This window comes from Carcharhinus amblyrhynchos, chromosome 6 (genome assembly GCF_965287045.1).
Source record: "Carcharhinus amblyrhynchos chromosome 6, sCarAmb.v2.hapA, whole genome shotgun sequence".
Classification (NCBI taxonomy): domain Eukaryota; kingdom Metazoa; phylum Chordata; class Chondrichthyes; order Carcharhiniformes; family Carcharhinidae; genus Carcharhinus; species Carcharhinus amblyrhynchos.
In genome coordinates this window covers 24,217,538-24,239,390 of record NC_137329.1, presented here as the reverse complement: position 1 = coordinate 24,239,390, position 21,853 = coordinate 24,217,538, and the positions used below count along the sequence as shown (strand labels likewise).

General features: G+C 44.8%; 1 protein-coding gene across 14 annotated transcripts in view; it reads right to left on the bottom strand.

Moving 5' to 3' along the window:
* Positions 1-21,853, bottom strand: part of ppfibp2b (PPFIA binding protein 2b) — a 280,229-nt gene that overhangs the window by 129,039 nt on the left and 129,337 nt on the right. The window contains exon 1 of one of the 14 annotated variants that reach the window (XM_080190032.1): positions 5,962-6,422. The exons of the other annotated variants lie outside the window; for them this stretch is intronic. Within the exon in view, the coding sequence (XP_080046158.1) occupies positions 5,962-6,009 (48 nt within the window). The 5' untranslated portion in view covers positions 6,010-6,422. Of the gene's footprint in view, positions 1-5,961; positions 6,423-21,853 lie in introns of those variants that run through there. 14 annotated transcript variants of the gene reach the window in all.

Sequence of the window (21,853 nt, the reverse complement as noted above, 5' to 3'; positions counted from 1 at the left end):
GAAAATGTTTAAGAATAAACAAAGCAGAACTATTTACTATAAACATCAAAATTAACAGTAAAAGCTTGCAACTCCTGTCAGCTGACCTGGGTTAGGCTTAAGTAAACCTGAAGTAAACAAACTTCTTCCCATAAAGAACAAAGTGGGAACAAAGACAACCTCAAGGAACAGAATGAGTGAGCCTGCATTTGGATAGTGTCTTTCCTGACATCCCAAATGCATGCCAAAGCGAACAAAGTGCTTTTATAAAATTTAGTCACGGCTGTGATGTGGGAAATGTGGCAGCCAATTTGCGCAGAGCAAGCTTCCACAAACAGCAGTGAGATAATTACCAGATTAACACTTTTTTTGTGTGATGTTGGTTGCGGGATAAATATTGACCAGGAGACCAGGGAGAACACTGGTTAAAAGCAAACTGCGGATGCTGGAATCTGAAACCACAAGAGAAAATGCTGGAAAATCTCAGCGGGTCTGGCAGCACTGTAAGGAGAGAAATGAGCTGACATTTCGAGTCCAGACGACTCTTTGTCAAAGCTTTCAAACCAGGGAGAACAGCCCCTCAAAATAGTGACATTGGATCTTTTACATCCACTTGAGGGAGTTGGTGGGGGTTCTGTTTAATATCTCGTTAAAGGTTAAGCAGAACAGCATCTTTAGGCACAAAAAAGGTAATCAGGTTTTTCACAAGAGAGCCAGATGCTGAGCTGAGAGATAAGTAGCAAAAATGAATTGCTTGGCCTAAAGAGGCTGCTTACACGCTAAGCAATATTTCTGCGCACCCTCTGAAAAGTATTTTGAGATTTCAAGTGATTTAGTAAGGTGTTACAATGCAAATTCTTTCCTTGAGTTTACATTTATTTATTAGCGTCACAAGTAGGCTTATACTAACTTTGCAATGAGGTTACTGTGAAAATCCCCTAGTCACCACACTCCTGCACCATTTTGTATACACTGAGGGAGAATTTAGCATGGCCAATGCACCTAACCAGCATGTCTTTCTGGGAGGAAACCAGAGCACCCGGAGGAAACCCATGCAGACACGGGGAGAATGTGCAGACTCCACAAAGAAAGTGCCCCAAGCCGGGAATCAAATCCAGGTCCCAGGCACTGTGAGGCAGCAGTGCTAACCACTGTGCTGTCCTAATATTGCCACATGAAATGAATTCAGATTATCAAATGTTTACTCAAAAGAATAACAAGGGAATGCCCATTCTAGTATTTTCCCACTAGAAAGTCTTTTTAATTGGGATCAAAATAATGTTGGTGCAAGTACTCAATGTAAACTTTAAGTCATCGCTCAATTCTATTCTTAACCTCGTCTTTGTTGACCTCACTGCTCTTCTTAAAGATCTGGCACAATGTCCTCCAACATCAGAAAGAGAAAAGTCATCTATTTTGATTCGTGCCACACCTGGGGTACGGTTCGAAACTCAATTCTGGTGTCCACGCAAGACAGATAATGTGCATTGATGCTAGCAGAACTGGAGAGTTTGTAACTGTCAGGAAGGGCTGAACAGGTTGATGCTCTTTACTTCTGACAAGAGAAAGGTGACCTGATAGAAGGTCTTCAAGATCATGAAGATGTTTGATAACGTAAGCCTAGACAAGTCTCAATTTATGGGGGAGATCAAAGTTAGAAGCCTTATTTAAGCTGGTTGCTATTAACTCCAAAAAGGAGTTCTGGGGAAATGTCTTTACTCAGAGTGGCGAGAAATAGAAACAGAGTAATAGACACAAATTGGACAAATACATTTTAAGAGAAAGCTATATCATCTTGACGTGGAAAGGGACAAAAGAGTATCTTGACAGGATGAGATGAAGAGCGGTGACAGGTAGTTCACATAGGGCATAACCACTGGCATGGACCAGGTGGCCTGAATGGCTGTGCTATCTTTCTGTGCAAATCCAGTATTCTCCTTAGTCTGAATCCCAAAGTGAGTGACTATGTGAAACCTTAGCATCCTTTCTGAATTAGAGCTCAGCTACAGTGGCCTCAAAGCACCAGGGACCTGGGTTCAATTCCCAGCTTGGGTCACTGTCTGTGCAGACTATGCATGCTCTTCCTGTGTCCGCGTGGGTTTCCTCCGGATGCTCCGGTTTCTTTCCAGAGTCCAAAGGTGTGCTGGTTAGGTGCATTGACCATGCTAAATTCTCCCTCCATGTACCTGAACAGGCGCCAGAGTGTGGTGACTAGGGGATTTTCACAGTAACTTAATTGCAGTGTTAATGTAAGCCTACTTATGACTAATAAATACACCTTACTTTAAGATTCTTAAGTTTAAAGTTTATTTTAAAGTTTCACAAGTAAACTTATATTAACACAATGTAGTGTGAAAATCCCCTTCCCCAATGTCATCCTGTCCGACAGGCCACTTTTAAACCCTTACCTTACTTTTGTCATGGAGATTAGACTATCCTAAAGCCTTTCTCACCAGACTCCCAACCTCCACAAACTCCAGTTTATAGAAAACAAGTTGTCACCGTCCTGTCCCTCATTCATCACGTTTTTAGTCGCTCCACAACATATTATGTTGTGGGCGACACGGTAGCACAGTGGTTAGCACTGCTGCTTCACAGCTCCAGGGACCTAGGTTCGATTCTCGGCTTGGGTCACTGTCTGTGTGGAGTTTGCACATTCTCCTCGTGTCTGCGTGGGTTTCCTCCCGGTGCTCCGGTTTCCTCCCACAGTCCAAAGATGTGTGGGTTAGGTTGATTGGCCATGCTAAAATTGCCTTCATATCCTGAGATATGTAAGTTAGAGGGATTAGTAGGTAAATATGTAGGGATATGGGGGTAGATCGTGGGTGGGATCGTAGTCGGTGCAGACTCGATGGGCTGAATGGCCTCTTTCTGTACTGTAGGGTTTCTATGATTTCTATGATTCTAAAACTCATTTTCACATACCTCCTTTGTCTCACCAAGTTACTGTAGCCTACTCAGATCTTCACCAAGGCTTCATGACAGCACCTCCCAAATGCACAACCTCTAACACTTGTCACTATTCCAAAGAAGGGCCTTGAAGGATCAGAGATAGCGAAAGAGGCAGTGAGCTTTAGGAAATGAATCCCAAAGTGAGAGAGCTGGGTGGCCACCGATGGTGTGGCAAAGAGAATGTTGATTGGAAAAGATGCAGCGTTAGAGGAACTAGAATTCTGACAGTGCGGATATAAGGTGTTGTGGGGATAAGTAGAAGTTACAAAGATGGGTCAGTGAGAATGAGCCCACCTTGGTCACTTCAGACTTGACTCTCCTGTCCAAAATGCATCTTCCCCACCCACACCGCCCCCCCCCCACCGCCCCAACATCCATAACTCGGCTGCCCACATCCTAACATCCATCATCACCCCCTGCGTTTCCATTGCTTTACACTGGTTCCCAGTGCGGCAATTTCTCTTCATAGTCTTGACACTCCAGATCTCCACTGCCTCCTCCAGTCTTACAACTCTCAGGGAGCTGTGCTCCTCCAATTCCAGCCCTTGAATTCCTAATAATATTTGCTCCATTTTTTTGGCAGTCCCAAGCTCCGAAATTCCATTCCATAACGGGCTGCACGATTAGCACTGCTGCCTCTCAGTGCCAGGGACCCGGGTTCGATTCCAACCTTGTGTCACTGCCTGTGTGGAGTTAACGCGCTCTCCCTACGGGTTTCCTCCGAGTTCACCGGTTTCCTCTCTTAGTTCAAACATACGCAGGTTAAGTGGATTGGCCATGCTAACTTACCCCTTAGTGTCCTGAGATGTGGGGGTTAGGGGGATTAGCAGGATAAATGCATGGGATTATGGAGATAGGGCAGGGGCAAGATTCTGAGTTGGTGCAGATGTGATGGGCTGAATGGCCTCCTCCTGCACTGAATGGATTCTATGATTCCATAAAAACAGAAGAATCGAGAGCAGGGGGAGGTCATAGGCCCAGTCAAATCTGTTCCGCCATTCAGTATCATCATGGCTGACCTTGGGCTTAATTTTTCTGCCTGTTCTCCGGATCCCTTAGTTTCCCTGGGAGATGAAAAATCTGTCCATCACAGCCTGAAATGTGTTCAATGATGAAGCATCGTTGAATGGCGGCACAGTGGTTAGCACTGCTGCTCCATAGCTCCAACGACCTGGGTTCGATTCATGGCTTGGGTCACTGTCTGCACCCGACAACAATGGAGTTTGCACATTCTCCCCGTGTCTGCATGGGTTTCCTCCAGGTGCACCAGTTTCCTCCCACAAATCAAAGATGTGAGGGTTATATTGATTGGCCATGTTAAATTATTCCTTAGTGTCCTGGGATATGTAGGTTAGCGGGTTAATGTTTGTGGTTACTCAGTTCGGGCCTGGGTGCGATTGTTGTCGAATCCAGACTACATGGGCCAAATGGCCTCCTTCTGCACTGTAGGGTTTCTATGATATTCAACCTGCTGGGTTTGAGAGGTCGAAATATTCACCACTCTTTGAGCTAAATAATTCTCCGCAGCTTAGTCCTCAATGATTCACCCCTTATCCTGAGTCTGTGCCCCTGTTTTATAGATTCCCTGACCAATAGAAACAAACGATCTCAGCGTCCACTCAATAAAGCCCCTTCAGAACTTGACTCTCTACTCATCGCTCCTCCTTTCCGGTGTGCTTGATTCGAAGCTGGCATTTCAGTGTAGAGCTGAGGGTGTATCACATAGTTGGAAGTGTTGCCTTTCAGATGAGATGTTGAGCTGGACATTAAATATCCTTTGACACTATTTTGAAGAGAAGTGGAGTTCTTTCTGGTGTCCTGGCCAATATGTATTTTCAATCAAGATCGTTAAATAGTTTTTAAAGTGTATTTATTAGTGTCAAAAGTACGCTTACATTAAAACTGCAATGAAGTTACTGCGAAAATCTCCTAGTTGCCACACTCCGGCACTTGTTTGGGTACACAGAGGGAGAAATTAGCACGGCCAATGCACCAACCCAGCATGTTTTTTGGACTGTGGGAGGAAACCGGAACACTCGGAGGAGACCCACGCAGAAACAGGGAGAACACGCAGATTCCACACAGACATTGACCCAAACTGGGAATTGAACCCCAGTCCTGAACAGTTTATCGGATCATTATCACAATAACGCTTATGGCCATTTGCTGTCTGCAAATTGGTTGCTCTTGTGTCCGACATTACAACTGTGACCATACGTCACAAAGTACTTTTGCTAGCTGTAGAGTGCTTTGGGACATCCCAAGATTGAGAAAGACTTAATGTAAATGCAAGTTCTTCAGCCTTACTTAAAATCTAGCTTTGACTAAGGTTTTGCTCCCCTCTCCCAAAAACTCCTGGCTCAGTGTCAAGATTTGTGAGTGATTACATCTCTGAGGAGTTTTGGGGAAGTTTGACTATGTTGAAGGCACTATATGAACACAGATCATTGTTGCAGTAAAGTAATGCACAATTTCTGCGTATAAAATGCACAATCGCAGCTGCAACCTGTAACCACAGTTTGAGATACTGCATGTTTTTTTTCCTCAAAAAGAAAATAAACCAGGAGTGAAACGAAGCATGCTGTTGCCCTTTGAGGCTGGGTACACGGTGCAGAAATGTGAACTATTTCCTGATCTCCCCTCTGTTTCCCCCCTCCCCATGTCCCTCTGCACTACTTGGGAAATCACCATCGCTGGACCTGTAAACCTCACTGCTTGGTGCATTTTTAAAATGCAGATTAAACAACTAAACTTCTTCAAACAGCTTTTGCAAAGTGACTACAAGGTAAACTTAAACCTAACGCAAACCCCTGTCTGAGCACAGTTGTGTCACACTGTTTTAAAGAACTTGCTTGAGAAGGTAGGCTTCTGGCAATGCAGTATTCCGTAAACACATGATCCAGAATCAGCCTTGATTCTCAACAACCCACCTAGAAAATTAAGGGGGGGGAGACTAATCCCTAAAAAGAGCTTTCAAAACTTGTTCAAGTTTCTTCAGTTAAAAAGACAAGAAGCACAAAAGTCACTTACCCTCTTCAGCCAAGTGAGATGTTGGTAAATATCGACCTCACCATCCATACTATGGGTCTGCAGTAGCCATAATCCCAGGGATAGTGAGGGAGGGAGGGAGTGGGGTGGGAGACAGAGAGAGAGAAAGACAGACAGAGAACTGCCTGCACAAAGGTGCACGTCTTCTACAAGGAACAGTCGCAGTACTGTCCCCTTACAGTGATGAGAGGAGCATAAATCTCATTCTCGTCCCTCCCCCTCCCCGGGGCTCACAGCACATGAGAACCGAGGTAATGCCAGTCTGTAATGAGGCAGAGGGTCGGCAGATCCCTACAGCATCTGGGTTGGAAGTCAGAAGAAATCGCAAAACTTTCAATGACAGACTCTCGCCTCTGAACTTGGATTTCTACAGCCGGGCAGCAGTCAACAAACTCAGATGTAATCCGATTCGGTTGCCTTTTCAGAAGGAGGGGAGGGGAGGGGAGGGGAAAGTGTTTGTTGTTAAAGCGGCAGTCTCAGTTTCTGTATTGATCAAGTGAGACAGACTCAGTGGAAAGTCGGCTCCAGCTATTTCCTGTTGTACTAATAATGATCTCTCTCTCACACACACACACACACATACACACATACACACGCCATTTCTCCCCACCCCCAACCACCCTCTACTGCATTTCACTGAGTATCAAGACTAAAAATAGCACCGGTCACTCTTGTCCTGCCAGCTTCATCAGAAGCCTGAGAAGCCCAAGGTAAAGGCGGCGTTGGAATTGCGAGCTTGTTTTGTAGAAAGAACACACTCGGATAACAGCCATCAATTATCATTATTTTTGAATTGGGTCACTCAATCTTAGTAACTTTCTCATCAGAACAATGTTACAAAGTTCTCTGCTCCCCCTGGTAACAGCAGGTTAATTCCGAGCAGGATTCCAACAAGTTAATCCGCTTTAAGTGCTTTTCGGTCCTCACCAACAATACGGACTTCTAACATTACATTAGCACAGAGGGAAAAGGGGATAGATCCAGGCTGGCAGCCTCAGTGCAGTGCTCTGAAGGAGCACCAGGGACCCGGGTTCAATTCCCAGCTTGGGTCACTGTCTGTGTGGACGCTGCACATTCCCCCCACGTCAGTGTGGGTTTCCTCCGAGTGCTCCGGTTTCCTCCCACAGTCCGAAAGACTTCCTGGTTAGGTGCATTGGCTATGCAAAATTCTTCCTCAGTGTCCCCGAACAGGTGGGGACTGAGGGATTTTCAAAGTAACTTCATTGCAGTGTTAATGTACGTCGACTTGTAACATGAATAAATAAAATTTTAACAAAAGAGGTGCCTTCTGACCAGACTTTTGAACGGACCTACCAGCTGATCTTTCTCTACACCCTACCTATGACCGTTACACTATATTCTGTACCCTCGCCTTTCCTTCTTCCCTATGTACTCTATGAACAGTGTGCTTCATCTGTATAGCGTGCACGAAACAATAGTTTTCACTGTTTCCCAATGAACATGACAACAATAAATCAAGTACTGTATTGTTTTAAAAAGGAGTAGGGAGTTCCTCTCCATGTTTATCTCTCACCCACCATCATAGTCATTATCACCTAGTTGTTTGAGAGAGCTTGCAGTGTGCAAATTGGCACCTCCCCAAGATTGAAAGACACTGCAAACCACACAGGAAAAATGCTCCAAAAATTCACTTGCTTCTTTTTCTCCCTCTGTTTCCTTATGAAAAGATGTTCTGAGTCCATCAACATTCAGACTTGCTTACCTCAGCACTCCTGCAGACTGCTGCTGAGTGCCGCTCTTTCCGCACCACTTCAAAACTGAAAACATTCAAATCCAACCACCTGAATTTATATAGCGCCTTTAGCAGCTTCAGGCGTCCCAAAAGACTTTACAGCTAACGAAGTGCATCTGAGGTGTTGTCACTGTTGTAATGGCATTACAGCAGCCAGTTTACACAAAGTCCAAAGATATCTCACAGGAGGGTGATTCGACACATGCCAATACTGCACACAACATGGAAGGAGATAACTTGGTCGCAGAATCCCTACAGTACAAAAGGAGACTATTCGGCCCATCTAGTCTGCACCAACTGTCTGACAGAGTATCTTACTCAGGCCCACTATCCCATACATTTTCCCCACTATCCAACACAGCTTGGCACAGTAAGGGTCAATTTAGCATGGCCATGCTATGTTCCTGCACATCTTTGGACAGTGGGAGGAAACCAGAGCACTCGGAAGAAACCCATGCAGACATGGGGAGAATGTGCAAACCTCACACAATCATTCAAGGCCGGACTTGAACCCAGGTCACTGGTATTGCAAGGCAGCAGTGCTAACCACTGTTCCACCGTGCTGCTCAGTAGGCTTAGTGGGGGAATTCAGAGCTCAAGCCTAGGCAGCTGAAGGCATAGCCACCATGCCAACACTTAAGAAAGCTCACCAATACCTCTACTTTCTCAGAAGACTAAGGAACTTTGACATGTCAGCTATGACTCGCACCAATTTTTACAGGTGCACCATAGAAAGCATTCTTTCTGATTGTATCCCAGCTTGATATGGCTCCTGCTCTGCCCAAGACTGCAAGAAACTACAAAGGATCGTGTATGTAGCCCAATCCGTCACGCAAATTAGCCTCCCATCCATTGACCGTCTACACTTCCTGCTGCCTTGGCAAAGCAGCCAGCATAATTAAGGGCCCCACGCACCCGGGACATACTTTCTTCCACCTTCTTCCATTGGAAAAAAGATACAAAAGTCGGAGGTCATGCATCAACCAACTCAAGAACAGCTTCTTCCCTGTGCTGTCAGACTTTTGAATGGATTTACCTTGCATTAAGTTGATTTTTCTCTACACACTAGCTATGACCATAACACTACATTCTGCACTCACTCGTTTCCTTCTCTATGAACAGTATGCTTTGTCTGTACAGCATGCAAGAAAGTCTGCACCATCAAGTCTGCACCGACCACAATCCCCTCCAGGGCTTATCCCCATGCATTTACTTTAGACCCCCCCCCCACCCCCAACCACCACCACCCCTGCCACTACAGGGCAAGTTAGCATGGCCAATCCACCTAACACACCCATCTTTGGATTGTGGGAGGTAACCAGAGTGCTCGGAGGAAATCCACGCAGACACTAGACAGTGATCCAAACCGGGAATCGAACCCAGGTCCCTGGCGCTGTGAGGCAGCAACGCTAACCACTGCGTCGCCGTGGTTACATTTTGTTACCATTTCGATGAAAGTATAGTTAATGAGTGACCAGAAGGATAGTCTAGAATAAGAAATTCAATGTCAGATCATATATAGAGAAGGAATGATAAGGGATTAAAATGAAAAATATAATACATATTTTAAAATCTCCAACAATAATTACCATCTGAAGGAATGAGATTCTAACATGTATAAAAGTAAATTTTCAGTACAGAGATGTTGTTTAACAATTGACAGGAGACAACAGTAGAGTGGTAAAGTCACTGGACTAATAATCCTGAAGTCTGGGCTAATGCTGTGGGTACATTGATTCAAATCCCATCACAGCAGCTGGTGGAATTTACATTCAATTTATAAAATGTGGAATCTAAAGCTAGTCTCAATAATGGTGTGCATGAAACGATTAGCTGTTACAAAAATGTATCCAGTTCACTAATGCCCTTTAGGGAAGGAAACTTGCCATCCTTACCTGTTCTGGCCTGCATGCAACTCCAGACTCATAACTGCCCTCGTAAATGGCCAAGCAAGCCATTCAAGGGCACTTAGGGACAGGTGGCAAATACTGGCCTTGCCAGCACTGCCCACATCCCATGAAAGAATGAAAAAAAAATAAAGGGTGTTAAACCCACTTGATTAGGCTCGATTTAATATTTCTGGAGAGCATCATTTATAGTATCAATGAGTTAAGTAGAGCAATGTAATGCTGTTCCCTAGATTTGAATGATAGCTTTGAAAATAAGACACAGTGTGTATGAGGATGTTTCAGAGGACAAAGTATCTTAGACAGCAACCTCCGGATTACCACATTGGACTACACATATTTGATGACCAGAAGTTCCTGTCTGATTTCTATCTTAGCAATATTGTTAGCCTCACTTTTTTTTTTCAAAAGGAAAATGCAGACTGCTTCCTTCCATCCCAGTTCATCAGCATCCCAAGAGAAATCAAGTTTGTATTATGGGATCCAAAGGGAGATGTAGAAAACAAAAACTGGTCGGTTGTTGTGTTCTTAAGTTACAAGAGAGTGAAGAATTACAATATCGGGCACAGTTGTGTTTAAGTCAAAAGCTGGAGGCAACAAAATGGGTTGAATTGAGTGTTCCTGTGGCTCTATCCGTAAGTATATCAGGTTTAGGACCTTCAGCAAAGGTTGGGAGAAATTTCACTCAGGGCATGATCTTTTACAATGATGCTGGCCTCAAAAAAATATTGGTTTGATGATGTCTTTTGCCCTTCTGTTGTCTGACAGCCTTGCTCTGAACTGATCTCTCTTTTGATGGATGAGGTGACATTGAGACACTACACAATGGGAGTCTCAAGAGAAATATCATTGAAAAAAAATCAATACAGCCAACTGAGTAGAAGGATGCCAGGAAGAGAATCAAAAGGCTCGAAACACAAAGCTTTTGGGCTCACTGATCTACACTGGCTTCTGCCTAAACAACGGGTTTTTAAAAAATGTTCTTACTTGTTTTCAAATTAACACAAGAACATGACATAAGAACTTAGAACAGGAGTAGGGAACGCAGCCCCTTGAACCTGCTTCGCCATTCAATATGATCATGGCTAATCTCATCCTGACCTCAATGCCACTTTCCTATCCATTCGCCATAGCTCTTCAAGTCTTTACTAATTAAAAATCTGTCCACCTCTTCCTTTAGTTTACTCAAAGTCCTGGCATCCACTGCACTTTGGGGTCGTGAATAATTTCTCCTCATCTGTGTTTTCAATCTGCCATCCCTTATCCTAAAACTATGACCCCTTGCTCTAGATTGCCCTACAAGAGGCAACATCCTCTCCACATCTTCTCTGTCAATTCCCCTCATCACCTTGTACATCTCAATTTGATCTCCTACATTACTTCATCCCTCTCAATCTCTGTAATCGCATCCAGCCCCATAACTTTCCAAGATATCTATTTTCAATTCTGGCCTCTCGCAAATCCTCAGTTCTAATTATTCCAGCTTTCAAGACCCTAAGCTCTGGAATTCCTCTCCCTCAAACTCTCCATCCCTTTTTCCTCCTTTGAGGCACTCCTTAAAATCTACCTATTTCTCCAAGCCTCTGGTCATCTACCTGAATCGACCGAATACTCTTATCAAATTCCTTCATGGGTTGTGGGCATCACTGACTAGGCCAACATTTATTGCCCAACCTTAATCGCCCTCGAGACCCAACTTTAATTGTCCTCAAGAAAATGGGCCAACTTCTTGAACTGCTGCAGGCCATATGGTGTAGAAACATCTGCAGCGCTGTTAGGAAGGGATTTTCCAGCGGCAGTGAAGGTACGATGATACCATTCCAAATCAGGATGGTGTCGTTTCAGAGCTGAACCATCCCGAAGGATCATATGGTATTACATTATGTTAAAGGCACTATATTAATGCAAGTTGATGTTGTTGTTGACTTCTCTTGCGTTTTTATACATTGTCATTAAACTCTGTCAACAAATGACACAGAGTTAATGACCTAACAGTCATACTTTTCCCATTCTCCACATCCAACAATTTGCACTTGCACAACCTTTAACACAACTAAATGGACAATGGAGTTTCATAATCTAAAATCCATTGTTTGCTGGAGCAGAGAGAGAGAGCTAAGATTTTACCTGTTAAAAACCTGTTTAAAATAAGTTTAAAGCACTTTACTCTTTGTAGAACTGTTTAAAGCATTTATTTATTGTATTTACTGCTTTAAGAATTCTGAGGGAGTGGTTAAAAGGCATTTGTGGACCAGCCTGCTTTAAATCAGCGCCAGGTTTAAAAGGAGGCCTGGTGTAGACAGCGGGCAGCGTCTGAGCGGGCAGCGGAGTGAGTGGGAAGCAGAGTGAGTTAATAGGGCTTAATATCAAAAAGGGCTTGAAGGAAAAAGGCCAGGTGAGTTTGTTTGAAAAAACAAGGAAAAAAAATTTTTTTAAAACTACTACAGCAGGAAACAAGGAAAAAAATTTTTTTCCCCATAAAAAATTACAGTGAATAATGGAGGGGCATGTGATGTGTGGTTTCTGTATGATGTGGGAACTGGTGGACCCCAGGGTCCTTCCCAGTGACCATGTCTGTAGTAAGTGCAGGTTGCTGGAAGAGCTCCAGCTCAAGGTGGATGAGCTGGCCTCTGAGCTACAGACACTGAGGCTCATCAGGGGGAGAGAGGGTGCCATTGTCAATGGGGTGCAAGTGACATCCACCCCCTCTAGACTGGCTAAATCTAAGGGTCAGGGACAAAAGTGGGCTGCTGGGAGGAGGAAGGGGGGTGAGGAGCGGAGGCCTCAGCCTCTTAATCTGCATAACAGGTTTGAGGTTCTTGCTTCCAGTCTGGAAGAGGACGAGGCAGGTGAGGTTGGTGAGCAAACTGCACACGGTACAGTGATGCAGCAGGACATAGGCAAAGAGAAGGGGAAAAGGAACGTAGTAGTGATTGGGGATAGTGGGGTGAAGGGTATTGACACTGTCCTTTGTCACAATGACAAAGTGCACAGAAGGGTGTGTTGTCTGCCTGGTGCTCGGGTACAGGATGTTGCAGCTGGGCTGCAGAGGAACCTGGAGTGGGAGGGTGAGAATCCGGTCGTTGTGGTACATGTGGGTGCCGGCGACGTAAGCAAAATGCAGACTGAGGATCTGGGGAGGGAGTATGAGAAGCTGGGAATGGAATTAAAAAGTAGAACCGACAAGGTGGTCGTCTCTGGGCTACTGCCTGAACCGTGTGCAGATGGGCGTAGGGTTGACAGGATAAAGGAAGTGAATGGGTGGCTCAGGGATTGGTGTGGGAGGAATGGGTTCGAATTTATGGGGCATTGGCACCAGTATTGGGGTAGGTGGGACTTGTTCGGGCGGGATGGGGTTGGTCTGAACCGTGCTGGGACCAGAGTGTTGGCGAATCGAGTAAAGAGGACTGTAGACAGGGCTTTAAACTAATTGGGGGGGGGGGGGGGGTGTGTGTGTGTGTGTGTGTGTGTGTGTGTGTGTGTGTGTGTGTGGAGGGAGGGTGCGAGGGTAGGTGATGCTACGAGGTCTAAAGTTAAGGATAGGGTACAGGTAAGGGAAGAGGCCGAGGATGTCCCAATTGGTGGCGTTACAGCAAATAGGGTCCAGGTGAAGGCTGGGATGAAAGCGCTTTATCTGAATGCACGAAGCATTCGGAATAAAGTGGATGAGCTGGTGGTGCAGATCGACACAAATGGATACGATCTGGTGGCCATTACAGAGACGTGGCTGCAAGGTGACAGGGACTGGGAGATGAATGTACAGGGCTATCAAGTGTTTAGGAAGGATAGGCAGGAGGAAAGAGGGGGTGACGTAGCTCTGCTGATTAAGGATAGTATCAAGGTGGTAGCAAGGGATGATATCGGAGCCAAAGAGCAGAAAGTGGAATCGTTGTGGGTGGAGATTAGGAACAGCAAAGGGAGGAAGACGCTGGTGGGTGTCGTCTATAGGCCCCCAAATAATGATCTGGAGGTGGGGCGGGCTGTTAACGCGCAAATAAGTGCGGCGTGCAGGAATGGGATGGCAGTAGTTATGGGAGATTTCAATCTGCATATTGATTGGTCGACCCATGTTGGACGAGGTGGGCTCGAGGAGGAGTTCTTGGAATGCTGCCGGGATAATTTCCTTGAACAGTGTGTGTTGGAGCCGACGAGGGAGCGAGCTATCTTGGATCTTGTGCTATGTAATGAGGCGGGTAGAATTAGGGACCTTGCGGTGAAGGATCCTCTTGGAGAGAGTGATCATTGCGTGGTGGAGTTTGTGTTGCAGATGGAGGAGGAGAAAGTGGGTTCCCGGACACGCGTCCTTTGTTTGAATAGAGGGGAGTACGGTAGGATGAGAGAAGAATTGGCGAATGTGGACTGGGGGAGTGCGTTGGAAGGTAGGTCTGCTGAGGAGCAGTGGAGGATCTTTAAGGAGATCTTTCTTGGTGCTCAGCAGAAATTTATTCTGATGGTCAAAAAGGACAGTAGGAGGAGAGGTAATAAGCCGTGGATAACGAAGGAGGTGAAGGAAAGTGTTAAATTAAAAGCGGAGGAATTTAGAGTAGCTAAGAGCAGTGGGCGAGAAGAGGATTGGGAAAGGTTTAAATGTCAACAAAGATTGACAAAGAAGTTGATAAAGGAGGGTAGGAGAAGCTATGAAGCTGGGCTAGCACTTAATATAAAAAAGGATAGCAAGAGTTTTTATAAATATATAAAAAGGAAGAGGCTGGCTAGGGTGAACGTTGGTCCTTTAGAGGATGAGAAAGGGGACCTAGTGGTAGGGGATGGGGAAATGGCTAAGGTCTTGAATCACTTTTTTGTTTCTGTCTTCACGGAGGAGGACGTGAATAATTTGCCGGGTGTTAGCAATGGAAAGGTGGTAGGACTGGAGGGTCTTAATGACATTACTGTTATTAGAGAGGTGGTGCTCGACAGACTGGAGGGGCTGATTGTGGACAAGTCCCCAGGACCGGATGGAATGCATCCGAGGGTTCTGAAAGAAATGGCGGAGGTTATAGTGGATGCCTTGGTGGTTATTTTCCAGACGTCGCTGGATTCCGGGGAAGTGCCGGAAGATTGGAAAACGGCTAATGTTACGCCGTTGTTTAAGAAGGGTGCCAGGCAAAAGGCGGGGAATTATAGGCCAGTTAGTTTAACGTCTGTGGTAGGTAAAATGTTAGAATCCGTCATTAAGGAGGAAATTGCGAGGCATCTTGAGGGGAATTGCTTGATAGAGCAGACGCAACACGGTTTCATTAAAGGGAAGTCGCGTCTGACAAATTTACTGGAGTTCTATGAGGATGTGTCTAGGGCAGTGGATAGAGGAGAGCCGGTGGATGTGGTCTTTCTTGATTTTCAGAAGGCGTTTGACAAGGTACCTCACAAGAGGTTATTGCAGAAGGTCAGGGGACATGGAGTTGGGGGTAGGGTGTTAGCGTGGATAGAGGATTGGTTGTCAAATAGGAGGCAGAGAGTGGGGGTCAAATGGGTGCTATTCGGATTGGCGGTTGGTGACTAGTGGGGTGCCCCAGGGGTCGGTGCTGGGGCCTCAGCTATTTACCATTTATATAGATGATCTGGAGGAGGGAACCGAGTGCAGGGTGTCGAAATTTGCTGATGACACCAAGATTGGGGGAAAGGCAAATTGTGCGGAGGGTGTAGAGAGTCTGCAGAAGGATCTAGATAGACTGGGCGAATGGGCCAGGAAATGGCAAATGGAATTTAATGTTGGCAAGTGCGAGGTGGTCCACTTTGGTAGGAAGAATGGTAGGAAGGACTATTACTTACGTGGCGAAAAACTGCAGCAGGCGACAGTGCAGAGGGACCTCGGGGTCCTTGTGCATGAGTCGCAAAAACCCAGCTTGCAGGTGCAGCAGGTGGTCAGGAAGGCGAATGGGATGCTGGCCTTCATAGCGAGGGGGATTGAATATAAAAGTAGGGAGGTCTTGCTGCAGCTGTATAGGGCATTGGTGAGGCCGCAGCTGGAGTACTGTGTGCAGTTTTGGGCGCCGCACCTGCGCAAGGATATTTTGGCCTTGGAGGGAGTGCAGAGGAGGTTTACTAGGCTGATACCGGAGTTGAGGGGATTGAGCTATGAGGAGAGGCTGAATAAACTGGGCTTGTACTCGTTAGAGTTTAGAAGAATGAGGGGAGATCTCATTGAGACGTATAAGATGATGAATGGGATGGATAGGATAGAGGTGGAGAGACTCTTCCCGCTCAAAAAAGACAGTAGGACTAGGGGGCACAGCCTCAAGATAAAGGGGAGGCGGTTTAGAACGGAGTTGAGGAGGAACTTCTTCACTCAAAGGGTGGTGAATCTCTGGAATTCTCTGCCCGTTGAAGTGGTGGAGGCTGCCTCGCTAAATATTTTTAAGAAGCGGGTTGATGGGTTCTTGATAAGAGAGGGGATTAAGGGTTATGGGGAGAGGGCGGGAAAGTGGAACTGAGCCACGACAGATCAGCCATGATCTTATTGAATGGCGGGGCAGGCTCGAAGGGCTAGATGGCCTACTCCTGCTCCTATTTCTTATGTTCTTATAAACAGAAACCAAGCCAAAGGAGGAAATATTAAGGCACAATTGCCAAGTGGGATGAAGTGGGTGCATGTGAACACCCACATCAGGGGAACAGAGTGCTTGTGGATGGAGGAGTGTATGTCCTAAGATTGCAGAAGGTGACAGAAATAGGGGGAAGATGGGGTCATGAAGGCTTTTGCAAATTTAAATTGGAGACATCAAGAAACTGGGGAGCATTTTAGGTCGCAAGGTCATTCGTGGGGGGGGGGTTTACTTGGTGTGAGATAGGATCCAGGCAAGCTGTGAATTAACTATGGTGTATGGAGACTGACAGGTTGGCCAGCAGGATCAGAATTCTTACAGTGCAGAAGGAGGCCCATCGAGATGCACCAACAACAATCCCATGCAGGCCTTATCCTCATAACCCCTTGTATTTACCCTGCTTGTCTCCCGATACAAAGGAGCAATTTAGCACGCCCTGTCAACCAAACCCACACACCTTTGGACTGTGGGAGGAAACTGGAGGAAACGCACGCAGACACTGGGAGAACATGCAAACACCGCACAAGACAGTGGCCCAAGGCCAGAATTGAACCCGAGGCCTTGCTGCTATGAGGCAGCAGTGTTAATCACTGTGCCGCCCAATGAGAATACCAAAATAAAATTGGGACTATGCTCCAGTCTGGCAGTGGAATTTTATAGACCTCTATATTCAGGTCAGTGGAACATTGCAGTGGGATACTCCTCATCTAGAGCTGGTGTATTGAGACATTGGCATCTCCTGAAGGAAAGGAATTATTTCAACTATTTGACTGTTGTGTGAAGAAAGGTATCTTCATTCCTCAGATCCTCTCCTGCTGGAGATCAATATGGGATAAGCTTACAGTATGTTCATTGAAGTGTTCGCTTACTGCTTCTCACACAAGTCTGGTTTGATGTAATTGTTTGGTATTGGTAGACATTTCATGGGTAAGAATAGGAATTCTCCAATCTGCTAACAAAAAGTTTGCGGTTAACAGATGTAGTTCAGTTTGAAGACATGTTACTAGTGGCGTCCCAAAGGGATTAGTCCTACGCCCTGTCACTTTGTGTGGTCTTTACTAATGACCTGGATAGTGTTGTCTAAGGAGTACTGAAAATAAATTGGTACATTAAACCAAAATCTCTGCAAGGGTTAAAGTAGTTAAGGAGTTCAATCAATTCCAAAAATATTTAGTTATGCAATGGGAATGGGTCACACATTGACCAATGGCTTTTAATTTAGATTGCTCAGGCCATCACAGAATATACACATCAGTTAGAGAAGGAGAAGTGTTACTCTCACTGAAGTTTCATGACTAATGCAGAGACAAAAGTTTCACACCTCCAATAAACTTAACATCTAAACTAAAAGTCTTTAGGATACACTGAACACCACAAACCCACAAGTTGCAATGGTGAAGAATTTTGCAATCAGATTCCAATGAAAGGCTGAACTCCCCAGTCTTCATTCCCAACAACAACAACCTACATTTATACAGTGCCTCACAATGACTACCCAATGAGATTTAACACTGAGCCAAGTCATGTTAGGTGATGAAAGGCTTAGTCAAAGAGGTAGGTTTTGAGGAGGAGAATGATGGATAGATGGAGAGATTTAGGGCTGGAGGATGTAACAGAGATAAGGAAGAAGGAGAGCCATGGAAGGATTTGAAAAACAAGATGATAATTTTAAAATCATGGAATTATACAACACTGAAAGATGCATGTTGCCTGTTGAGACTTCACTAACTCTTTTGAAGTGAGATCCAATGAATCAATTCTCGCTCGTTTTTCCAATTGTTCAGCATTCTTTCCTCCTTGACATATTAATCCAACTCAAATTTGAAGTGTGTGATTGAATCTATGTCTACCATCTCATTTGATAGAAGTTGGAGACAGCAGTAATGATTTGAACCCTCCCTGAGAATGAAGGCGACCCGTGTTCAATAACATCTGCAGATACAACTTTGGAAAATACCTTGAATTCATATGCATCACCTGTCAGCTGAATGCTGGTCTTGTTAAAACAGTGACAGCCAGTCAATAAAACATCTTTCTTTAGTCCGTGTTGAAGCTTGGTTATAAACGTGGGCGATGTCCCACTTGTAGTGAACATTATATTAAGCATTTTTAGTCTTAATTGTTCATCACACACAGTATCTCGCCCTCAGTTTCAAAATATAATTGTCTACACTTTATTCTAGATGTCGCCATGCCAATATTTATCTCCTAAACTACATTAGTAAACATTCATTATTACATTATTGCATGAGTTTACTGTGCACAGATCAACATTTGCCTGCATTGCACAAGAGACACTATGGCTGGAAATTTACCATCCTGCCCACCACGGGAATGGAGTGGGCAGACGGAGGACAATGGGATGGTCCAGTGACCTCAGGTGGGATTTTACGGTTTTGGGGCAAGCGAGGCCATAAAATTCCACCCCTTATTTTAGGAGTTATTCATAGTTCCTGAAACACTTGAGGACATCATGACCATTTCAAAGATTCTATATGAATGCAAATCTATTATTTTGGCTGGGACAGTGGAGGGATCAGGATATTGAATTCGATGATCAGCCATGATCAAAATGAATGGCGGAGCAGGCACAAAGGGCCAAATGGCCTACTCCTGCTTCTAGTTCCTATGTTTCTACATTGGTGGTTTTATATGCCGTGGGTTTGGTGTTTGCTGTGCAGGATACGAGATGTGAGATTCTCTCAGTGCTGTTGTGTTTACTTCCTGTTCCATGTTACCTAATGCCCAACGAGCTTACAAAATGAAATCAATAACACAGAATGTGTGAATGATGGTGTTGGAGCAATGCTCACTTAAACACGTAAAATGTCCAGCAAACGTTGGACGATTTGCACCATTCACAAAAACCTGCCCCATCAGTTCATGTTATTGCTGCATCCGTTTACCCATTAAACTCACTGCAGAAGGTTAAGTGTAGCAATCAATGGCATAAGCATTCTTTTTACCAAATGGTAATTGCCAGTGATTACCAATCAACACCTCTGGTCCAGAAAATGAACAATTAAGAGTGTGGCTTCTCATTCCTTTCGTTTGTGAATTAGAGTCAGAGGTTCACAGCACAGAAACAGGCCCTTCAGCCCAACTTGTCTGTGCTGCCCACTTTTTAACCACTAAGCTAGTCCCAATTGCCCACATTTGGCCCATATCTCTCCATATCCATTTTACACATATAACTGTCTAAATGCTTTTCATAAGAAAAAAATTGTACCCACCTCTACTTCTGCCTCTGGCAGCTCGTTCCAGACACTCACCACCCCCTGAGTGAAACAAAATGCCCCTCTGGACTCTTTTGTATCTCTCCCCTCCCAACTTAAACCCTATGCCCTCAAGTTTTAGACTCCCCTACCTTTGAGAAAATATGTTGACTATCTACCTTATCTATGTCCCTCATTACTTCACAGACCTCTATAAGATCACTCTTATGCTCCAAGGAAAAAAGTCCCAGTCTATCCAGCCTCTCCTTATAACTCAAACCATCAAGTCCTGGTAGCATCCTAGTAAATCTTTTCTGCACTCCTTCTAGTTTAATAATATCCTTTCTATAATAGGGTGACCAGAACTGTACAGAGTATTCCAAGTGCGGCCTTGCTAATAATGTCTCCTACAACTTCAATAGGACGGCCGACTCATGTTTCAATTGCTGTTGGAGACTTTAAAAATGTCAAATTTTAACATTTTAAATGTTTTTTCCCTGAATTTTCCTTGCTGTCCTTCTTTCTCTCTCTGTCTACAATCTTTAATTCTCTTTCTGGATGAGATTTGGCTCCAATTCACCCGATTTCCCCCTCTGTCATTCCCAATACTCACATCTCATTAGGATGGTTTCATTGCTCAATGAGGTGGTCCCAGATGCTCTGTTGCCTTTGCTACAAGGTTATCAGCTCTCACTCTCAACAAGGGCACAAAAATATTTAACATCTGAACAATCAGAATGGGTCTGACTAATGGGGGAACATCACAGATCTTAGGTCATTGTTATGCGTGTGTTTAAGAAACTGTATGAATGAAAGACGACATATTTTAACAGCAACGGTGTGTGTGATCAGTGGCGATGTTGAGTGGGTTTTTTCCTGTAGAACATCAAAACTAGCAGAGGAGTCTGTCATTCAGATCAACAACTTCTCCATTTAATAAGATCATGGCTGATTTTTAACCTCAACACCACCAGGGTTACCAACCGATTTGAATGTATTCCTGCAGATTTTATCACATGACTTGTCCCCATGCTCCGGCCATTGATTGGCCAACACATTCATCGTTGTGATATACTGCCTTCCTACACCAATCGAAAAGCAAAAAGACTTATTACCCAAGTGGATGATGCTTGACTGTCAGTCAAACAACCTGCTTCCCCCACATGTTCAATTGCTTTCTATCTGTAAAGAGAAATGGCCAAAAAAGGCCAATCTTTGTAACATCACAATGATTTATCTCTGGGGTTGTACACAGCAGTGTCTTGGAAATTGATCTTCAATTCCTCAAGACTACAGGTCAGTCCTAGAGGACTGGCAACCATAGCTACCATAATCACTTTTTATCTCCCTTATTATTCAGAGAGATATCTGTCTTAAATATACTCAACAATTCAGCATCCGCTCTGGGATGGAGAATTCCCAAGATTCACAAATCTCCAATTCAAGAAGCTTCTCATCATCTCAATACTAAATAGTCAACTGCTTATACAGGGACTGGCCCAAGTTCCAGACTCTCCAGTTAGGAGAAATATTTTCTCAGCATCTTATCCTGTTCAGCCCCTTAAGAATTTTATGAGCTTCACTTAGTTTAATTTTCATTCTTCTAACTGCAGTCAATCAGCAGCTTTGGCAAAACAATGTCTCCCCATCAATGGCCTTTGGCAGGGCTGCTTTATATTTAAACTACAACTCCCTCCCTGTTGGAAGGCTGCAGATTGTTTACGACCAAAATAACTCTTGTGGACAGTGCGGCGATCCAAGGTCTCCATCCAAAGGTTGGAGTGGATTGGCCGTGATCAATGCGCAGAGTTATGGGGATAGGTTGGACGTCGGAGGGGGTAGGGAGAGTGCTCTTTTGGAGGACTGGTGCACACTTGATGTGCCACATTTCATCGGCCCATCCATAAGAACATAAGAAATGGGAGCAGGAGTAGGCCAATTAGCCCTTCGAGCCGGCCCCGCCATTCAATAAGATCATGGCTGATATGTCGTGGCTCAGTTCCACATTCCCGCCCTCTCCCCATAACCCTTAATCCCCTCTCTTATCAAAAACCCATCAACCCGCGTCTTAAAAATATTTAGTGAGGTCACCTCCACCACTTCAACGGGCAGAGAATTCCAGAGATTCACCACCCTTTGAGTGAAGTTCCTCCTCAACTCTGTTCTAAACCACCCCCCCTTTATCTTGAGGCTGTGCCCCCTAGTCCTGCTATCCTTTCTGAGCGGGAAGAGTCTCTCCACCTCTATCCTATCCATCCCATTCATCATCTTATACGTCTCAATGAGGTCTCCCCTCATTCTTCTAAACGCTAACGAGTACAAGCCTAATTTATTCAGCCTCTCCTCATAGCTCAACCCCCTCAACTCCGGCATCAGCCTAGTAAACCTCCTCTGCACTCCCGCCAAGGCCAAAATATCCTTGTGTAAGTACAGCGCCCAAAACTGCACACAGTACTC